This window comes from Oncorhynchus masou, chromosome 29 (assembly GCF_036934945.1).
Source record: "Oncorhynchus masou masou isolate Uvic2021 chromosome 29, UVic_Omas_1.1, whole genome shotgun sequence".
Lineage (NCBI taxonomy): Eukaryota > Metazoa > Chordata > Actinopteri > Salmoniformes > Salmonidae > Oncorhynchus > Oncorhynchus masou.
In genome coordinates, this window is record NC_088240.1 from 44,471,180 (window position 1) to 44,492,880 (window position 21,701).

Sequence of the window (21,701 nt, forward strand, 5' to 3'; positions counted from 1 at the left end):
ATTGTATTTACTTTGCCACCATGGCCTAACTCTGTGTCGTTGTATGTGTCGAACTGCTTTGCTTTATCTTGGCCAGGTCGCAATTGTAAATGAGAACTTGTTCTCAACTTGCCTACCTGGTTAAATAAAGGTGAAATAAATAAATGAATAAAGTGTTGTGCCCTACTGGCTGAGCCCCTGCTTCACCTAAAAAAAAATACACAGAAAGAAAACACACATTCATGTATCGCTAATTAAAACTTGCCCTGTGCCATTGTCTTTTAATACAATCATTGGGGGTGAAAAGGAGAAATACAGGAGCTTTTGCATAGAGTGGAGTTCTGACAGTGGGATGTCCAATCCTATTGGTAATTGATCAGGCAAGGGGAGTGGTGGTGGCGGTGAGTTTTGTCCTTATTGGGCGAGAAGCAGACTGACTTTATTCTTATTGGACATTCGCAGCAGAACAAAAAGCCATGGAAAATGTCTTGATTGGCAGAAATGATTTGAACCCCATTGTGAAAGGTTACTGCACATGCCACAAAGCCGCCCCTCCAAGCTCAAGGTGATGTGGGGATGTGTGGACGTTCGAGACTGGGGTCATTCCGTTAAACAGAAATAGGGAGACATGGTTGACTATGCGAGCCCCAAACCATTAGTACATTTGGTGCAAAATAAACAGTACCAGTCAAAAGTATGGACACACCATACCCATTAAAGGGTTTTTCTTTATTATTACAATTTTCTACATTGTAGAATAATAGTGAAAACATCAAAATTGAAATAACACATGGAATCATGTAGTAACCAAAAAAAGTGTTAAACAAAGAGAATGCCAAGAGTGTGCAAAACTGTCATCAAGTCAAAGGGTGGCTACTTTGAAGAATCTCAAATTTAAAATATATTTTGATTTGTTTAACACCTTTTTGGTTACTACATGATTCCATATGTGTTATTTCATAGTTTTGATGTCTTCACTATTATTCTACAATGTAGAAAATAGTAAAAATAAAGAAAAACCCTGGAATGACTAGGTGTGTCCAAACTTTTGAATGGTACTGTATATGTATACACAACAGGGACAGACATACAGTACATGTACAAGTATATACAAAGAAAAGTGCTCTCACTTCATCTTCGTCATTCATTACACCCCGATTGGTTCTCTGTGTAGCCATGAACTATGACCCTTAACCTCCATCCTCTGATATATCGTCACGACAAGTGAACACTTGAATGGAACAAAACAAATTCCCTTAAAGTGTGCTGGCACAGTTCTTCAGTAACACTCGTCATAACCTGTCACATAAACAACAATGGCTGTTATAACATTTCATAGTTAGTGAACCCATACACAATGGGACACAAAACATAGAGATATATTTGACTTATCCCTCGTCATGTCTTTGGACGTATTTATAACAGTGCTACGAACACATTATAGCAACATACCCTAAAGTACTGTCTGGCTCCTCCCGCCATTTTCTCCACATCGATTGCGATATCCTCATGCAAAATCTAATAAGGACAAACTTGTGTTGCACTATTTCGGCATGCAAATATTGAGCTATAACACAACACCATCTAGGGGTTCCGGACTCAGTGCAGCTCACAGAGTTGCTGAGATGGACCCTGCATGCAGTATCGAGCCAGGCTGAGATATGAAGGCTGCCTCCACAGTGCATCACAGTGGGGCTTCTATTACTATCTACTCTAGCCCGAGTTGTCTGTTTAGCTCACATAGACCTCTGTACAGTAGTGTGTGCACCCCATAGAAAATGTGTGTGTGTGTGTGTGTGTGTGTGTGTGTGTGTGTGTGTGTGTGTGTGTGTGTGTGTGTGTGTGTGTGTGTGTGTGTGTGTGTGTGTGTGTGTGTGTGTGTGTGTGTGTGTGTGTGTGTGTGTGTGTGTGTGTAAATAAATCCTTTGGGTAGGGGTTATGCACTGAGAAGTCCAAAACCAGGATGAAAACATGCTTTCAAGAAATCGTAAGCATCTGTGTTGGTGTGTAGTGTATGCCCCATGCTTAAAAATGCTTCTATAGCTGTGTGGATGGTACTGAAGTACCCATATATGATGTGCTGCCCTCTTGTGTTTGCATCCTGGAACTGTTTTGGAATACACTTAAAGCTGGAATCCTTAATTGAAAGAATAACAAAGTGGCACCCCGCCTCTGTTTTGGTAGAAAGCTGAGGGTTGGGCCTGGAGAAATGTAACCCCTCTCTAATTCATAGACAGAGCTATGGATGCAAGGACTGACCACCCATGATATAAAAAGTACAGTTTTAACCATGTTTTGAGGCTTTGGAGTAAAACACGTTAATATTTTGGGTTCTGATGGGGTACAACTGTTGAACTAAGTTCATGATGCATTTATAAGTTATATTTTTCAAGAATCAATGGGTATATATCATTAATTTATAGGTCCAAAAATAGATGTAGGAAGCAACTAAGGATTCTAGCTTTAAAAGTTGTGTTTTTTGTGTGTGACACAGATAAACCCTTTGAATGTAATTTTGAACAACCAAATAGACAATACAAAGTCTCTCGTTACAACTGAGTTTTCAGTCGTGACCCAATAGGAAATGGACGCATCCCTTCGTAAAACAATGAGTAAAAGTGTCTCTCATATCTCTCATAACAAGGCACATGTCCGATGCCACAGTCTCGGCTTCCATATTCCTCAATCAACCACAGTCATCAATTGTACGAGCTACACTTCGTGCGGCTCTGGTGTTTCTTCTTCTTTGAAGGCTCCTCAGTCTTCCTACTACGGCAAGCTGGAGATTCATACAGGTTCATACACAGGTTCACTCTTTTGTGATACATTCATCAGTAAGTACACTGAATGGGAGAAAATTACATCAGTGAGAAATAAAGCCTTTTGTTTGGCAATGTCTCAGTGTGTATGTGTATGTGTGTGTGTGTGTACATGCATGTGGAGCTACATGCGTCTATGAGAAAGTGCATCTCATCTATTTGGAAAAAGAGTGACCCTACAATTGTATCCGTACGTAAGTGTGTGTCAGTTTTAAAGCCTTGCTCATGTAGTCTAACATAAGGTAAGTGCAGTGTGTTTTGGAGTATGACAATGCCTTTGGTGCCCCTTAGGAGCTCTGACATACAATTGAATCCCTTCAGAAATGATAACGGTCTTACTCATGAGGATCATCTTGAAAGTGTGTGCGTTAGAAGCGTGTATGTGTGTATGTTCAAAGCCAAGGCATTAGTTCATTATGTATTATAGTGTGCATAGTCTGCAGCCCCAGAGTAGAAAATGAAACAGTTCTGAGGTCCAGAACACGAGGTCACTCCAGGAGGAAGCATAGGGGATTAGGATAAGGTTTCTCTGGACTTGAAGTGCAGGCTGAACCCCTGGAGGAAGGAGGAGGACTGGAGATACAGTAACCAAGGCCATTAAACTGATAAGAGATAAAGCACAAGTGTGGTGGTTGTACGCAGGAATCGAATGGAGGGCATCAGTGTAGGTAAAAGAACAGTAACGTTATTCCAGGAAGTATGGGCTCATGGAGCAGGGAGGTATAGCAAAGCCAGGGGGTCAAATTGGGATTATCTTGTTGGTGAAATTGTCCCAAAGGTTGTTGTTTTTTCTCCACAATGATAATTTCTTGTAGATGTCTATTCAGTCTCCATTGTGTACTGTGAGTCCTGTCTCGCCTCAAGCTAAGGTGGTGGGATTTCCTATCCACCATTGTTCTTACCCAATTCAACCCCTGGCTGTGGTGGACATTTTGGAGAGGTTACTCCAGGCCAAAGGTGCTGGTTTCCTCCACAGCTGTCAGCATCTTCTCGTAGAGCATGGAGAACGATGGGTACGGCGGGAGGTCCAGACGGTTAAAGCATGTGTGGGCCCTGTAGAGAGACAGATCCATAGTGAGGAGTAAATTGACAGAATATGCACGCACCCACGCATGTACAATGTGCATAATATAAAGTAGAATGTATTTGTGCAACAGTGGCGGTCGGTGCCATTTAAGATGAGGATGCCATTTAATTGTTTTACCAGCATGGCCTTATTTTTATTACAGCATATTGAATGATGGTCATTAATATTCCATTCACCTAACTCAATGCAGCATCGATAGATCTAGGCTACTACATGATACTCAAATTTCCCAATACCCATCATGAGGTTGCTACAACCTAGCTTATAAATTAAAGTTTACAATTTAGGTGCACAGGTTGAGAGAATTTTTAGTAATCAAGGTGACAGACAGTAACACATTCAATACCATCATGCACACTCTTGCCTGTATCTAGCTGATCTAGGGTATAATCATTAGTCCAACAGTTGCAAATGAGAGTTTCTATTGGACAAATTCAGGTATGTTTATCCCCGTTTCCTTCTGTTTGCTTCCATTTAAGAATCATTGTTCAACAGAGTCAGCGGAATGAATACAAATCAAATCAACATTTTATTTGTCACATGTGCCAAATACAAACCTTAACCAACAATGCAGTTCAAGAATTAGAGTTAATAAAATATTTACTGAATATAGTTTTTTTTTTAAATTGAATCAATCAATAGGTAACACAAGAAATGTACATAACAATAATGAGGCTGTACACAGGGGGTACCGGTACCGAGTCAATGTACGGGGGTACAGGTTAATTGAGGTCATTTGTGAAGAGACTATGCATAGATAATAAACAGTGAGTAGCAGCAGTGTAAAAACAAAGGCGGTAATGCAACCAGTCAGGATGCTCTCGATGGTGCAGCTGTAGAACTTTGAGGATCTGGGGACGCATACCAAATCTTTTCAGTCTCCTGATGGGGAAAAGGTTTTGTCGTGCCCTGTTCACAACTGTCTTGGTATGTTTGGACTGATAGTTTGTTGATGATGTGGACACCAAGGAATTTGAAACTCTCATCCCGATCCACTTCAGTCCCGTCAATGTTAATGGGGGCCTGTACGGTCCTCCTTTTCCTATAGTCCACTATCAGCTCCTTTGTCTTGCTCACATTGAGAGGTTGTTGTCCAGGCACCTCACTGCCAGGTCTCTGACCTCCCTATAGTCTGTCTCATCAATGTCGGTGATCAGGCCAACCACTGTTGTGTCGTCAGCAGACTTATTGTGTTGGAGTCGTGTTTGGCCACGCAGTCATGGGTGAACATGGAGTACAGGAGGGGACTAAGCACGCACCTCTGAGGGGCCCCAGTATTGAGGATCAGTGTGGCAGATATGTGGTTGCCTGCCCTTACCATCTGGAGGCGGCATGTCAGGAAGTCCAGGATCCAGTTGCAGAGGGAGGTGTTTAGTCCCAGGGTCCTTAGCTTTCCCATCAATTCCCATTATTAAAGTCTTCACAAGGTCATTTGCTGTTGTTCTGGGATTGATTTGCACTTTTCGCACCAAAGTACATTCATCTCTAGGAAACAGAACGCGTCTCCTTCCTGAGCGGTATGACGTCTGCGTGGTCCCATGGTGTTTATACTTGCATGCTATTGTTTGTACAGATGAACATTGTACCTTCAGGCATTTAGAAATTGCTCCCAACAATGAACCAGACTTGTGGAGTCTACAATTTTCTTTCTGTCTTGGCTGATTTCTTTAGATTTTTCATGATGTCAAGCAAAGAGGCACTGAGTTTGAAGGTATGCCTTGAAATACATCCACAGGTACACCTCCAATTGACTCAAATGATGTCAATTAGCCTATCAGAAGCTTCTAAAGCCATGACATCATTTTCTGGAATTTCCCGCACTGTTTAAATGCACAGACAACTTAGTGTATGTAAACTACTGACCCACTGGAATTGTGATACAGTGAATTATAAGTGAAATAATCTGTCTGTAAACAATTTTTGGAAAAATTACTTGTGTCATACACAAAGTAGATGTCCTAACTGACTTGCCAAAACTATAGTTTGTTAACAAGAAGTTTGTGGAGTGGTTGAAAAACAAGGTTTAATGACTCCAACCTAAGTGTATGTAAACTTCCGACATCAACTATACATCTTCATCCAGATTGAGGTGAGTAATCGCTGTTCTGATGTCTAGAAGTTATTTTTGGTCGTAAGAGGCGGTAGCAACAATGGTAGCAGCAACATTATGTACAAAATTAGTTACAACAAATGCTAAATAAATAAATAATTACATAGCACAGTTGGTTAGGAGCCTGTAAAACGTCAGCCATCCCCTCCTGCTCCATATCTTGTTGTACTCCTAATTCCACGCAAACACAGTTCACTTTCATAGCTGCCACATAAACAGCATGATCACTTTGCTTGTTGTAATTCATTCTCGCAACTATGCGCTCTCCTCTCTCACCTTTTCCCTTCACTTGTGGACTTCAGTGCACAACACATTAGCTGTCTGTGACCAGGCAAATAAACGCTTTCCAATCCCAACATTTATGTCATCACCGCTACACACAACCTACATCATTGTCACCATCTCATGTCATTGTCAACATTGTCAACATGCTCGTAGAACTAAACGCATTAGTAAACCCGCTACAATCATGCAGTACAGTGTACAGTCAGCAAGCACTTCAGCAGTTACTCCTGTGCGCCCAGTGGCAGTAAATTAATAAAACCAAAAGCTTACCTTGACTTGGAAGCGTTCCAGTGTTTGATAGCAATGTCCAGCTAGCTAACAAACTCTAGCATTCCTCTGTTTGAGCAAGCTAAACTGGCTAGCTAGCTAAGTAAGTGAAAAAAATAGGAAACATAGCTAGCTCTCCCTCTTGCTTTAATTTGTTCAAAACTGTTAAACTCCTGTCTTTCTCTCTCTTTGAGTCAACTACTCACCACATTTTATGCACTGCAGTGCTAGCAAGCTGTAGCTTATTCTTTCAGTATTAGATTCATTCTCTGATCCTTTGATTGTGCGGACAAAATGTCAGTTCATGCTGCAAGAGCTCTGACAGGTTGGAAGATGTCCTCCGGAAGTTGTCATAATTAGTACCATGAGCCTCCAATGTTTTGCATTAGCTGTCCTCCGGCTACACCATGGTGGTTCCCTACAATGTGCTATAGACCTTAATTGCAAAACAGTGTGTTTTAATCAATTATTTGGTGACGTGAATATATTTAGTATGGTTTTATCTAAAAATGATAGTTTCACTGTTAAAAAAACTGTTTTAATTTGTATTAAATTCACTGAGGATGGTCCTCCTTTTCCTCCTGTGAGGAGCTTCCACTGATGTGCACACACACATCACATACACACAAACCTATAGTACACACATGATAGTGACAGAAGCAGAACATTTTGAATAGCTCACAAACAGGTAGGTAAATACACAGACAGACAGACAGACAGGTGTACTGTACCTGGGCAAGGAGGTGATTTTGCCCCACTTCTCCACACAGAACCTGCGTGGTCCATTGCTACCTCTGAGGGAGGCAAAGCCCTCATAGGGAATACTGGAGGTGCCTGTCACAAACTAGGGAGAAATAAACAATGTCAACTATCCAATTTAGGTAACACTTTAATTTTACAGCACCAAATATGGGCTCCCAAGTGGCACAGGGGTCTAATGCACTGCATCTCAGTGCTAGAGGTGTCACTACAGACCCTGGTTCGATTCCAGGCTGTATCACAACCGGCCATGATTGTGAGTCCCATAGGGCGGTGCACAATTGGCCCAGCGTCCGGGTTTGGGTTTGGCTGGGGTAGGCGGTGATTGTAAATAAGAATTTGCTCTTAACTGACTTGCCTAATTAAATAAAGGTTAAATAAATAATAAGCAGGTATTTACATACAAAATACTTGTAAAAAGGGCAATTATATTCATTTTGCACAAAAATTACTTCTTGTCACTAGGATATTAATTGTACCAGGAAGCACCAATTTTAAGCAAGTAATTTCACATTCAATACCAAATAAATACCAGTGGTAACAGAGCTGTAAAATAAAGAGCTATTGTAAGTTAGGAAAAGGCTAAGCTCCCCAGTCTTAAGTATCAAACTCTGTTGGAGTTTCCCCTGAAAAGTAGTACCTGCAGCAGTCTCAATTTCTGCTCATTGTTGAAACGCTCCACTGCCGCCCAGAACCAGCGGATTACTATGTGGTTGTCATGGTACCCTGGGGAGAAAGATGGAAGGCAAAATAAGCCTCCTGTTCTTAAAAGTATTTGTAGCTTTCATGTCCATTCAAAAGTGTTGCCCTGCACTTGTTTGTAAACTGGGTGGGTTGTGCGGGGCCAAGCAGTAACACCTGATTCCACTAATCAAAGTTATGATCTCATCTTTGATTAGTAGAATTATGGGTGTTACTACTTGGCTGGAGCAAAAGCATGCCCCCACACCGTCTGACTGCCCACCACTGCTCCAGTCTACCTCCTCTGTACTCTGTGTTGTTCCTCCAGTCTGCCAGGTCGATCTCTGCAGTGCCAGCGATCACCAGCTCCAGCTCCCGGGCATCAAACACAGATACCAGCCGCACATCCACCACCTAACCAATACATGTCACAATACTAATGTATTATCTATTACAGAGACATTCCCACCTGGCCAATACATATTGCAATACTGATACACCCCTAATAAATTTAGAGTAACCACATGGAATGTTAATGGCCTGCATGATTATCCATTTGATTATATCTATTTAAGATACATTACCACCTGCTGCATCATTTTCTATTACCCAATACACATACTGTACATTACCACCTGACCAATACATACTGTATCACAAAGTAACGGTGCATCATTATCTATTGCAGATACAATACCACTTGACCAATACATATCAGAATGATGGACCATTGTTGGTGTGTGTGATGTCATAGGGCCCTGTGTTTTGTACAATCATGTCACATGACCTAGATTTGAACCTTTATTTAAAGCTTTTTCATCAAACTGTCCCATTCTCTTTTTATTTCAAATGGTCCAGCACCATCCTCAGACAATTTCTTTCATTTTTGGTGAAACAAATTCCAGGATAAGGCTTAAAATACAGGATAAAAATCATGCTACAGTGAGCTCCAAAAGTATTGGGACAGTGACAATTTGTGTTGTTGTTTTGGCTCTGTACTCCAGCACTTTGGATTTGAAATGATACAATGACTATGAAGTGCAGACTGTCAGCTTCAATTTGACTGTATTCTTATCCATTTTGCATGAACCATTTAGAAATTACAGCACTTTTTGTACATAGTCCCTCCCATTTTAGGGGACCACAGGCATTGTGACAAATTCACTTATGTATGTATTAAAGTAGTCAAAAGTTATGTATTTGGTCCCATATTCATAGCCCGCAATCAAGCTTGTGACCTTACAAATTTGTTGGATTTGCTGTTTCTTTTGGTTGTGTTTCAGATTATCTTGTGCCCAACGGTAAATAATGTATTATGTCATTCTAGAGTCACTTTTATTGTAAATAAGAATAGTATATGTTTCAAAACAAAATGCTACCATGATTACGGATAACGCTGAATGAATTCTGAGTAATAATGAGTGAGAATGTTAGATGCACGAATATCATACCCCACAAAAAATGCTCATCTCCCCTGTTACTGTAATGGTGAGCGGTTAACATGTCTTGGGGGTTTATTTGTGCAGCTGTAACAGTCGGCACTTTAACTTCATAGTCATTGCATCATTTCAAATCCAAAGTGCTGGAGTACAGAGCTAAAACAACAAAAAATGTGTCAGTGTCCCAATACTTTTTGGAGCTCACTTTATGTCACAAGATTGCACAAAACACAGGGCCCTACCTCATAGAAGCCTCGCACCAGGCTCTCCGTCTGCTGAGCCACACCCCTTTCGATGCGCCACTTAACCATACGCTCGATGTACTCCTTCTTATTCTTCTCTGACACTGGAATACCTGCCCCGCCTGGCTTCAGCTCTCTCTCTGTGATCTAAAAGGCCGTAGAGATTGATACACAATATGGGTGAAACCTAGTCTGGGTACCAGTCTTTTTAGCTAGCATTCCACTTCTTGACGCTTCTATCATTTGCCAAAGAGACTTTCTTCAATCTTCCAATATGAACATTCTATTATTAATGAGCGAGGAGATCAGAGGATTTGATCTTGACTGGAAAACCCTCACAGCTATCCTCAAATCAGAAAGGTTATGCAAATATTGGAACTCTATCACTCTTTGTTCTCCACATGTCTGTTGGCAGTTGGTTGCTAAGCAACCAATTTTAGTTGTCCAGAGTTAAACCAGTCTGTCAAAAGTTGATAGCGCACATCTAAATTCTCAAACTAAATACATACTGCAATTCCAACCACAAAACATATTATACAACAACTTGCAAGAGCTAAATGTTGGTTTTTGACTTTTATACAGATGTTGGATGTTAACTTGATTACTCTTGTTGCTGAGAATTTTCCTGTTGTTTCAAGAAATTCAAATGAGCCTCGTGATTCCTTGAAAATGAGCATTTGGCCTGCCATCAAAATAATATATTTCACTCACTCAGGCCTAGGTCCCCTAACCGACTTGCCAAAACTATAGTTTGTTAACAATAAATTATTGGAGTGGTTGACAAACAAGTTAATGACTACAACCTAAGTGTATGTAAACATCTGACTTAAACTGTAAGTGTCCCATGATCTCAGTATATATGCACCTGTTCTGAAAGGCCCCAGAGTCTGCAACACCACTAAGCAAGGGGCACCACCAAGCAGGCAGCACCATGAAGATCTCCAAACAGGTCAGGGACAAAGTTGTGGAGAAGTACAGATCAGGTTTGGGTTATAAATAAATATCCGAAACTTTGAACGGAGCACCATTAAATCCGTTATTAAAAAATGGAAAGAATATGGCACCACAACAAACTTGCCAAAGAGACGGCCGCTCACCAAAACTCACAGACCAGGCAAAGAGGGGGTTAACCAGAGAGGCAACAAAGTTACCAAAGATAACCATGAAGGAGCTGCAAAGCTCCACCGCAGAGATTGGAGTATCTGTCCATAGGACCACTTTAAGCCATACACTCCACAGAGCTGTGCTTTACGGAAGAGTGGCCAGAAAAAAGCCATTGCTTAACCTCTCTTGGGTAGAGGGCAGTATTTTCATATCCGGATGAAAAGTGTGCCCAAAGTGAACTGCCTTTTACTCAGGCCCAGAAGCTAGGATATGCATATATTGGTAGATATGGATAGAAAACACTAAAGTTTCTAACACTGTTAACCTCTTGAAACTAGGGGGCACTATTTTCATTTTTGGAAAAATAACGTTCCCAAAGTAAACGGGCTATTTTGTCAGGACAAGATGCTAGAATATGCATATAATTGACAGCTTAGGATAGAAAACACTAAAGTTTCCAAAACTGTAAAAATATTGTCTGTGAGTATAACAGAACTGATATTGCAGGCGAAAGCCTGAGAAGGAAGGGACTCTTATTTAGAAACCTCTGCGTTCCTATGCGTCCCTATTGAGCAGTGAATTGAATATCAACCAGATTCCTTTTTCTATGGCTTCCCTAATGTGTCTAGTGTCACAAGACATAGTTTCAGGCTTTTATTTTGAAAAATGAGCGTGAAAGACAACATTGCGTCAGTGGTCAGCTGGTGGCTCTCAGAGTGATATGTGTGTAATAGACAAAGGTGGCCATTGTGCCTCTCGCTCCTACTGGGAAGCCAACTGTCCCGGTTGATATATTATCAAATAGATATTTGAAAAACACCTTGAGGAATGATTATAAAAAACATTTGCCATGTTTCTGTTGATATTATGGATCTAATTAGAAATATTTATCGCCGTTGTCGTGACCGCAGTTTCCTATGGATTTCTCAACCAAACGTGAAGAACAAAAAGGAGGTATTTGGGCTATAAAAATCATCTTTATGGACAAAACACATGCTGTCTAACTGGGAGTCTCGTGAGTGAAAACATCCGAAGCTCATCAAAGGTAAACGATTTAATTTGATTGCTTTTCTAATTTTCGTGACCAAGTTGCCGACTGCTAGCTGGACATAATGCTATGCTAGGCTATCGATAAACTTACACAAATCCTTGTCTTGCTTTTGCTGTAAAGCATCAATTTTTTAATCTGAGATGACAGGGTGATTAACAAAAGGCTAAGCTGTGTTTCACTATATTTCACTTGTGATTTCATGAATATGAATATTTTCCAGTAATATTTTTTGTCCATTGCGTTATGCCAATTAGTGTCAGTTGATGACAATTCTCCCGGATAGTTCCAAGAGGTTAAAATTATGTCTGTGAGTACAACAGAACTGATATGGCAGGCAAAACCCAGAGGACAAATTGAAAAACTGTTTTCAATGGCTGTCACTTTTATTTTAAGGTGAAATCCTCCCAGATTGCAGTTCCTAGGGCTTCCACTAGATGTCAACAGTCTTTAGAAAGAGTTTCAGGCTGGTTAGAAAAATTTGAAATTCTAGTTTTTCTAGGTGGATCCCATTTTGGCTGTAGTGTATCCAAGCTCGTGGAAGAGAGCGTGTTCTTTGGTATTTCTCTCCGGGTAAAGACAATAACGATTCTGCCGTCTTAAATTTGATCGTTTATTTACGCATTAGGGTACCAAAGGTTTGATTACAAATGTTGTTTGACTTTTTGGAAAAGTTTATTAGTAACGTTTGGGATTAAATTTGTATGCATTTTAAATGGAGGGAAACTGGGTGGATGATTGACTGAAGCGTGCCAGCTAATCTGAGTTTTTATGGATATAAAGAAGGACATTATGGAACAAAAGGACCATTTGTGATGTATCTGGGACCTTTTGGAGTGCAAACAGAAGAAGATCATCAAAGGTAAGGCATTTATTATGTCGCGATTTCTGACTTTCAGGCACCTGCCTGGTTGAAATATGTTTTTCATGCTTTTGTATGCGGGGCGCTGTCCTCAGATAATCGCATGGTGTGCTTTTGGCGTAAAGCTGGATTAACAAGAAGTTAAGCTTTATTTTGATGTATTCCACTTTCCATTTTCTGAAAGTTAAATATTTATAATTCTGTAGTTTCAATTTTGCGCTCTGCAATTTCACCGGTTGTTGGCCAGGTGAGACGCTACCTGGTTTGGTGTTCGCCAAAAGGCATGTGGGAGACTACCTAAACATATTGAAGAAGGTACTCTGGTCAGATGAGACTAAAATGTAGCTTTTTGGCCATCAAGGAAAACGCTATGTCTGGCACAAACCCAACACCTCTCATCACCCTGAGAATACCATCCCCTGTGGGGATGTTTGTCATCGTCGGGGACTCTGAACCTGGTCAGAGTTGAAGGAATGATGCATGGTGCTAAATAGAGGGAAAATCTTGAAGGAACCGGTTTCAGTCTTCCAGAGATTTGAGACTGGGACGGAGGTTCACCTTCCAGCAGGACAATGATCCAAAGCATACTGCTAAAGCAACACTTGAGTGGTTGAAGGGGAAACATTTAAATGTCTTGGAATGGCCTAGTCAAAGCCCAGACTTCAATCCAATTGAGAATCTGTGGTATGCCTTAAAGATTACTGTACACCAGTGGAACCCATCCAACTTGAAGGAGCTAGAGCAGTTTTGCCTTGAAGAATGGGCAGAAATCCCAGTGGCTAGATGTGCCAAACTTATAGAGACATATCCCAAAAGACTTGCAGCTGTAATTGCTGCAAAGGGTGTCTCTACAAAGTATTGACTTTGGGGGGGTGAATAGATATGCACAGTCAAGTTCTGTGTTTTTGTCTTATGTCTTGTTTGTTTCACAAGAAAAAATATTTTGCATCTTCAAAGTGCAAAATTGTCCCACTTGGTCCTTGGTTGGTGGGTGTTTCTGAAATGGCATTCTTCCTCCTCTTCTGAGGAGGAGTAGCGAGAAGAATCAGAGGACCAATGCGCAGCGTGGTAAGTGTCCATAATGTTTATTTTAAGACAAACTGAACACTATGAAATACAAAACAAACGCGAACATGAACGAAACCAAAACAGTACCGTGTGGCAACAAACACTCACACGGAAACAAACACCCACAAACCAAAAGTGAAACCCAGGCTACATAAGCATGATTCCCAATCAGAGACAACTAACGACACATGCCTCTGATTGAGAACCATACTAGGCTGAACTCAAAACCCAAACATAGAAAAACACAGACTGCCCACCCCAACTCACGCCTTGACCATACTAAATAAAGACAAAACAAAGGAAATCAAGGTCAGAACGTGACAGATCCATATGTATCCGGGTAAGAGTATAACTACATTTTCAGATATTATACGTTTTTAATTTTGTCAGAAAGCAGTTTTCATTGCAAGTTAAAGTGTACTGTTTGCTAGCTAGTAACGTTAATACATGTTACATGTATTATCAGTGTAGTAATATTAAAATCAAAAATCCATTTGCATTGCTAGTTATATAGTTAACATTGAACCTAGTTGGTTAGCTTTCGCTACTTTCAGATTCATACTACAGCTATGACAATCAGTTCACATTGGTGGTTATAGTATGAGTTGGGATTATGACTGTTCATTGCTAGCTAGCTAGCTACCTAAATGTCTAAACAAAAGACTCCACTTCGCAGATGATTACATGGCCCATCAAAATCAGCCAGGTGTATTTCATGTCTAGACAATAGTGACCCATCCACTTAACTAGATGTGGCTGGGGGGGTGTTTATATAATTTCTTTCACATGACCCATCAATTTAGACAAGTGTGTTATAATCTAATAATTATAAAATATTTTTATCAGGACACTTTCTGTTTTTGATATTGCTACTATGCAAATATACAAGTAACCATTTTACTGTCATGTTTACACCTTCTGTCTCCTGTGCATGTGCCAAATTGACTACTCACTCTCTTTAGCACATGGCCTCACATGTGAATCCTTAAAGAGATGGGTGGGGCGAAGGCTTAAGAGGGTGTGAACGATTCTTAATGAGTGTAGACAAAGAAGAGCTCTCCAGTAGGTGTACCAAAATATTCAAGGGCCATTTTCACAAAAGTAGGGTTACATTCAGGTTTATCAACTTTAAAAGCAGAATTACTGTCCCATTATTCCTCAACTGTAGTGTATGATATAGCATTTTCTAGCTCAGAGTCTCTACTTTTATCCAATGTAAAAAACACGGTTTAAAATTTTGCTACATGGGACCGAATCCAAGTGGTGCGTAAATAGGGGTGCTAATTTGCATTCGTGTAAAGTACTTAAGTAAAAATACTTTTTAAAGTACTACTTGAGTAGTTTTTGGAGGTATCTGTAGTTTACTATTTATATTTTGGCCAACTTTTACTTTATTACATTCCTATAGAAAATAAAAGTACTTTTTACTGCCTACATTTTCCATGACATTCAAAAGTACTCATTACATTTTGAATGCTTAACAGGACAAGAAGATTGTCCAATTCACACACTTATCAAGAGAATATCCCTGACCGTCCCTACTGCCTCGGATCTGGCGGATTTACTAAACACAAATGCATCTTTTGTAAATTATGTCTGTGTGTAGGGGTGTACCCCTGACTATTCGTACATTTTAAAACAAGAAAATGGTGCCGTCTGCTTTGCTTAATATAACTAATTTGAAATTATTTATACATTTACTTTTGATACTGAAGTATATTTAGAGCCAAATACTTTTACTCAAGTAGTATTTTACTGGATGACTTCCAATTTTACTTGAGTAACTAACTTTCTATTAAAAAGGTATCTATAATTTTACTCAAGTATGACAATTGGGTATTTTTTACACCGCTGCTAATTTGTCCCAAAATATTAAATAGAATTATATGGGAAAGCTGTGCCTTCCTGGTGCTTTTCTCCACAGTAATGTTTGTTTTGATTTGTTTGATCGGACCAAGCGGCGTGGTAACGGGCAGCAGCAGGAGCAGCGTAATAAGGATTTCTGGACTTTGGAGGAAATCCTCGACGGTAAAGGATGGGTACACTTCGGTCCGCAGGTAGTATAACTTTTCATTACATTTCGTTATAGTACAACGGTTTGATTTGTCTTATCTTAGCAATTTCTTCTTAGCTAGCTACATAGCCGTCTTTGTATCAACGACAATTGCATATTATCGTATTTCGTCGTCCTAACGTATCTGCCCAGCAGCTAGCTAAGCAGCTAGCTAACATCCACTGTCCACTAGCACTGTAGAAACTATTACACTCAACTGAACGACTCGATTAGCGTAGTGTCAGCTAGCTACATAGTTGTCTTCGCTGTCTTCGTATCCAAGATAATTGTGCAGTTTAGAGTGTGTAGACTTAGAGTGATTATCTTAATTTACCGAGGTTAGCTAGCCAGCTATTTGTCGTCCTTAACGTAGGAAATGCTGCTAGCTAGCTAGCCAACAGCTAGCCAACCTCTACCGAATTGAACTCCAACTACCCGGTCAACATTCCGCGTCGCTCCACAGGTAGTATCACATTTTTCATTTCACTTCATTACAGTACAACGGTTTGATTTGTTTGATCGTAGCTAGCCAGCTACATAGCCGTCTTTGTATCTAAGACAATTGTGTAGTCTAGAGCGATTTTCTAGGTTAGCTGGCCAGCTATTGTCGTTCTTTTAACGTAGCTAGCCAGCTAGCCCCGAATAGCAGCACTGTAGTAACTATTACAGTACAACGGTTTGTTTTGTTTGATCGTAGCTAGCTAGCTACATAGCCGTCTTTGTATCTAAGACAATTGTGTAGCCTAGAGCGATTTTCTAGGTTAGCTGGCCAGCTATTGTCGTTCTTTTAACGTAGCTAGCCAGCTAGCCCCCGAATAGCAGCACTGTAGTAACTATTACAGTACAACGGTTTGTTTTGTTTGATCGTAGCTAGCTAGCTACATAGCCGTCTTTGTATCTAAGTCAATTGTTTAGCCTAGAGCGATTTTCTAGGTTAGCTACATCGCAGCCACTACCAGCTAGCCTACTCCAGCAGTACTGTATCATTTCAATCATTTTAGTCAATAAGATTCTTGCTACGTAAGCTTAACTTTCTGAACATTCGAGACGTGTAGTCCACTTGTCATTCCAATCTCCTTTGCATTAGCGTAGCCTCTTCTGTACCCTGTCAACTATGTGTCTATCTATCCCTGTTCTCTCCTCTCTGCACAGACCATACAAACGCTCCACACCGCGTGGCCGCGGCCACCCTAATCTGGTGGTCCCAGCGCGCACGACCCACGTGGAGTTCCTGGTCTCCGGTAGCCTCTGGAACTGCCGATCTGCGGCCAACAAGGCAGAGTTCATCTCAGCCTATGCCTCCCTCCAGTCCCTCGACTTCCTGGCACTGACGGAAACATGGATCACCACAGATAACACTGCTACTCCTACTGCTCTCTCTTCGTCCGCCCACGTGTTCTCGCACACCCGAGAGCTTCTGGTCAGCGGGGTGGTGGCACCGGGATCCTCATCTCTCCCAAGTGGTCATTCTCTCTCTCTCCCCTTACCCATCTATCTATCGCCTCCTTTGAATTCCATGCTGTCACAGTTACCAGCCCTTTCAAGCTTAACATCCTTATCATTTATCGCCCTCCAGGTTCCCTCGGAGAGTTCATCAATGAGCTTGATGCCTTGATAAGCTCCTTTCCTGAGGACGGCTCACCTCTCACAGTCCTGGGCGACTTTAACCTCCCCACGTCTACCTTTGACTCATTCCTCTCTGCCTCCTTCTTTCCACTCCTCTCCTCTTTTGACCTCACCCTCTCACCTTCCCCCTACTCACAAGGCAGGCAATACGCTCGACCTCATCTTTACTAGATGCTGTTCTTCCACTAACCTCATTGCAACTCCCCTCCAAGTCTCCGACCACTACCTTGTATCCTTTTCCCTCTCGCTCTCATCCAACACTTCCCACACTGCCCCTACTCGGATGGTATCGCGCCGTCCCAACCTTCGCTCTCTCTCCCCCGCTACTCTCTCCTCTTCCATCCTATCATCTCTTCCCTCTGCTCATACCTTCTCCAACCTTTCTCCTGAGTCTGCCTCCTCAACCCTCCTCTCTTCCCTTTCTGCATCCTTTGACTCTCTATGTCCCCTATCCTCCAGGCCGGCTCGGTCCTCCCCTCCCGCTCCGTGGCTCGATGACTCATTGCGAGCTCACAGAACAGAGCTCCGGGCAGCCGAGCGGAAATGGAGGAAAACTCGCCTCCCTGCGGACCTGGCATCCTTTCACTCCCTCCTCTCTACATTTTCCTCCTCTGTCTCTGCTGCTAAAGCCACTTTCTACCACTCTAAATTCCAAGCATCTGCCTCTAACCCTAGGAAGCTCTTTGCCACCTTCTCCTCCCTCCTGAATCCTCCTCCCCTCCCCCCCCTCCTCCCTCTCTGCAGATGACTTCGTCAACCATTTTGAAAAGAAGGTCGACGACATCCGATCCTCGTTTGCTAAGTCAAACGACACCGCTGGTCCTGCTCACACTGCCCTACCCTGTGCTCTGACCTCTTTCTCCCCTCTCTCTCCAGATGAAATCTCGCTTCTTGTGACGGCCGGCCGCCCAACAACCTGCCCGCTTGACCCTATCCCCTCCTCTCTTCTCCAGACCATTTCCGGGGACCTTCTCCCTTACCTCACCTCGCTCATCAACTCATCCCTGACCGCTGGCTACGTCCCTTCCGTCTTCAAGAGAGAGCGAGAGTTGCACCCCTTCTGAAAAAACCTACACTCGATCCCTCCGATGTCAACAACTACAGACCAGTATCCCTTCTTTCTTTTCTCTCCAAAACTCTTGAACGTGCCGTCCTTGGCCAGCTCTCCCGCTATCTCTCTCAGAATGACCTTCTTGATCCAAATCAGTCAGGTTTCAAGACTAGTCATTCAACTGAGACTGCTCTTCTCTGTATCACGGAGGCGCTCCGCACTGCTAAAGCTAACTCTCTCTCCTCTGCTCTCATCCTTCTAGACCTATCGGCTGCCTTCGATACTGTGAACCATCAGATCCTCCTCTCCACCCTCTCCGAGTTGGGCATCTCCGGCGCGGCCCACGCTTGGATTGCGTCCTACCTGACAGGTCGCTCCTACCAGGTGGCGTGGCGAGAATCTGTCTCCTCGCCACGCGCTCTCACCACTGGTGTCCCCCAGGGCTCTGTTCTAGGCCCTCTCCTATTCTCGCTATACACCAAGTCACTTGGCTCTGTCATAACCTCACATGGTCTCTCCTATCATTGCTATGCAGACGACACACAATTAATCTTCTCCTTTCCCCCTTCTGATGACCAGGTGGCGAATCGCATCTCTGCATGTCTGGCAGACATATCAGTGTGGATGACGGATCACCACCTCAAGCTGAACCTCGGCAAGACGGAGCTGCTCTTCCTCCCGGGGAAGGACTGCCCGTTCCATGATCTCGCCATCACGGTTGACAACTCCATTGTGTCCTCCTCCCAGAGCGCCAAGAACCTTGGCGTGATCCTGGACAACACCCTGTCGTTCTCAACCAACATCATGGCGGTGGCCCGTTCCTGTAGGTTCATGCTCTACAACATCCGCAGAGTACGACCCTGCCTCACACAGGAAGCGGCGCAGGTCCTAATCCAGGCACTTGTCATCTCCCGTCTGGATTACTGCAACTCGCTGTTGGTTGGGCTCCCTGCCTGTGCCATTAAACCCCTACAACTCATCCAGAACGCCGCAGCCCGTCTGGTGTTCAACCTTCCCAAGTTCTCTCACGTCACCCCGCTCCTCCGCTCTCTCCACTGGCTTCCAGTTGAAGCTCGCATCCGCTACAAGACCATGGTGCTTGCCTACGGAGCTGTGAGGGGAACGGCACCGCAGTACCTCCAGGCTCTGATCAGGCCCTACACCCAAGCAAGGGCACTGCGTTCATCCACCTCTGGCCTGCTCGCCTCCCTACCATTGAGGAAGTACAGTTCCCGCTCAGCCCAGTCAAAACTGTTCGCTGCTCTGGCCCCCAATGGTGGAACAAACTCCCTCACGACGCCAGGACAGCGGAGTCAATCACCACCTTCCGGAGACACCTGAAACCCCACCTCTTCAAGGAATACCTAGGATAAGATAAGTAATCCTTCTCACCACCCCCCCCCCTTAATGATTTAGATGCACTATTGTAAAGTGGCTGTTCCACTGGATGTCAGAAGGTGAATTCACCAATTTGTAAGTCGCTCTGGATAAGAGCGTCTGCTAAATGACTTAAATGTAATGTAAATGTTAACAGGGTTTAATATTTATTTTGGGGTGAACCTTCTTTTTAGTGATTATTGTCTGCTGATATTTACTACAGGGGTTTTGAGTCTACGAAGGCAGTAGGATCAGTCCAACTGTTGTTTAATTCTGAATTATATCGACTTTAAAATAGTTGTTAATCACTGTTGTTTCTAATTAACGCATTTGTATCTCTTTTAAAATTATAACTAGTTTGGCATGGATTCGCGTTGCGAGTGCTGTGAGGTTTGCCATTAAGTAGTGTGCTTTATTTGAGCTTAGTAGTTGTTGTAGTTGTTGGCTCTCTTCACAAGTAAAAGATCATATATTCCTGTTTAAGTTTTTTTAGAGTACTTCTTAAGATAGTGATTTATTTCTCTTTCATTTGAATTTCTAACTCACTTTTGCAGAGTATAAGATTATCATTTCCCTATGTACGCCTTAAACGCATCCCAAATTATATCGAAGGTTGGCTTTTCTCTGTCCTCTATGTCTACATTTGTAATGGTTTTTATTTTTTCATTTAAATATTTAATACATTTTGGGTCTTGAAGATGTACTCTGTTCATTCTCCATATTCTGTCGCTAATTGTATTTTCTGTTGATGTAATTAAGCATGAGATACAGGTGAATGATTTGATATGTCATGGATTTTATAACCAGTAAATTGTGTGAATTTTTGCAAGAAGCAAAAATGTAGTCAATTCTTGAATAGTATTTCTATAATAGCTTTTCAATAAATATTGTTTTGTAGTTGGGAATAATAATCTCCAGGTGTCCTGTAAATTATTTGTAGAGATGACATTTTCCGCATCATTGGAAGCTCAATGAAAACTTCTTTATTGCGACATCTGTCAAACTTATTGAACGTGTGATTTAGTGTTGCCTGCTGAAATAATAGTTCATGTCTGGATTTGATTTAATATAGCTTGAATTCTATCTATAATTAACAGATTTGACATTTGATTTGCATTCGCCTTCAACATACAATTTCAACAGTAGAACTATATCTGCGAAATAACGATCGTACTGCAGACATATTTAATCTAAAAAAAATGCAGTAGGTAAATAATGTGCAACTTGCCTCTGATCACATCTGACTATGAACCTACGAAATAAAAATATCCTCCAGGAGTGAAGACTTCACTTTAAGAGCCGAGGTGGAGGTACAGGGTTTGAAGGACAACTATGAGAGCCAATGGAATTAAGAGTTCTGATGAAAAGCTATTTTGAAAGCATTTCATTGTTGGTCAAGGGGTCGTGAAACGTTCATGCAGAATTAAATGAACAGAATTATACAGATTTAAATAAAATAGTATCGATTAATGTACAAAAATAGCACTCACTTCTGTCATCATGAAGTGCTCTGAGAGGCTAGGATCATATCACCTCCACCTTACCTGACACCCTAGACCCAATACAATTTACATACTGCACCAATAGCTCCACGGATGATGCAATTGGCATCGTACTTCACACTGCTCTATCCCATCTGGACAAGAGGAAGACCTACATAAGAATTATGTTCATTGACTACAGTTCAGCCTTAAAACACCATAGTACCCTCCAAGCTCATCATTAAGCTTGGGGCCCTGGGTATGAACCCCGCCCTGTGCAATTGGGGCCTGGACTTCCTGACGAGCCTATCCCAGGTGGTGAAGGTAGCCAACAACACCTCCACTACGCTGATCCTCAACACT

The 21,701-nt window shown here is 42.0% G+C and overlaps 1 protein-coding gene across 2 annotated transcripts in view; it reads right to left on the reverse strand.

The window, feature by feature from the left end:
* Window positions 1-736: 736 nt before the first annotated feature.
* Window positions 737-21,701, reverse strand: part of LOC135519895 (E3 ubiquitin-protein ligase HECW2-like) — a 62,927-nt gene continuing 41,962 nt past the window's right edge. For both annotated transcript variants that reach the window (XM_064945111.1, XM_064945110.1), the window contains exons 26-30: window positions 9,669-9,815; window positions 8,287-8,401; window positions 7,947-8,032; window positions 7,279-7,391; window positions 737-3,851 (exon numbers count right to left, since the gene is read on the reverse strand). In XM_064945111.1, the coding sequence (XP_064801183.1) occupies window positions 3,740-3,851; window positions 7,279-7,391; window positions 7,947-8,032; window positions 8,287-8,401; window positions 9,669-9,815 (573 nt within the window). In that variant the 3' untranslated portion in view covers window positions 737-3,739. The remainder of the gene's footprint in view (window positions 3,852-7,278; window positions 7,392-7,946; window positions 8,033-8,286; window positions 8,402-9,668; window positions 9,816-21,701) is intronic.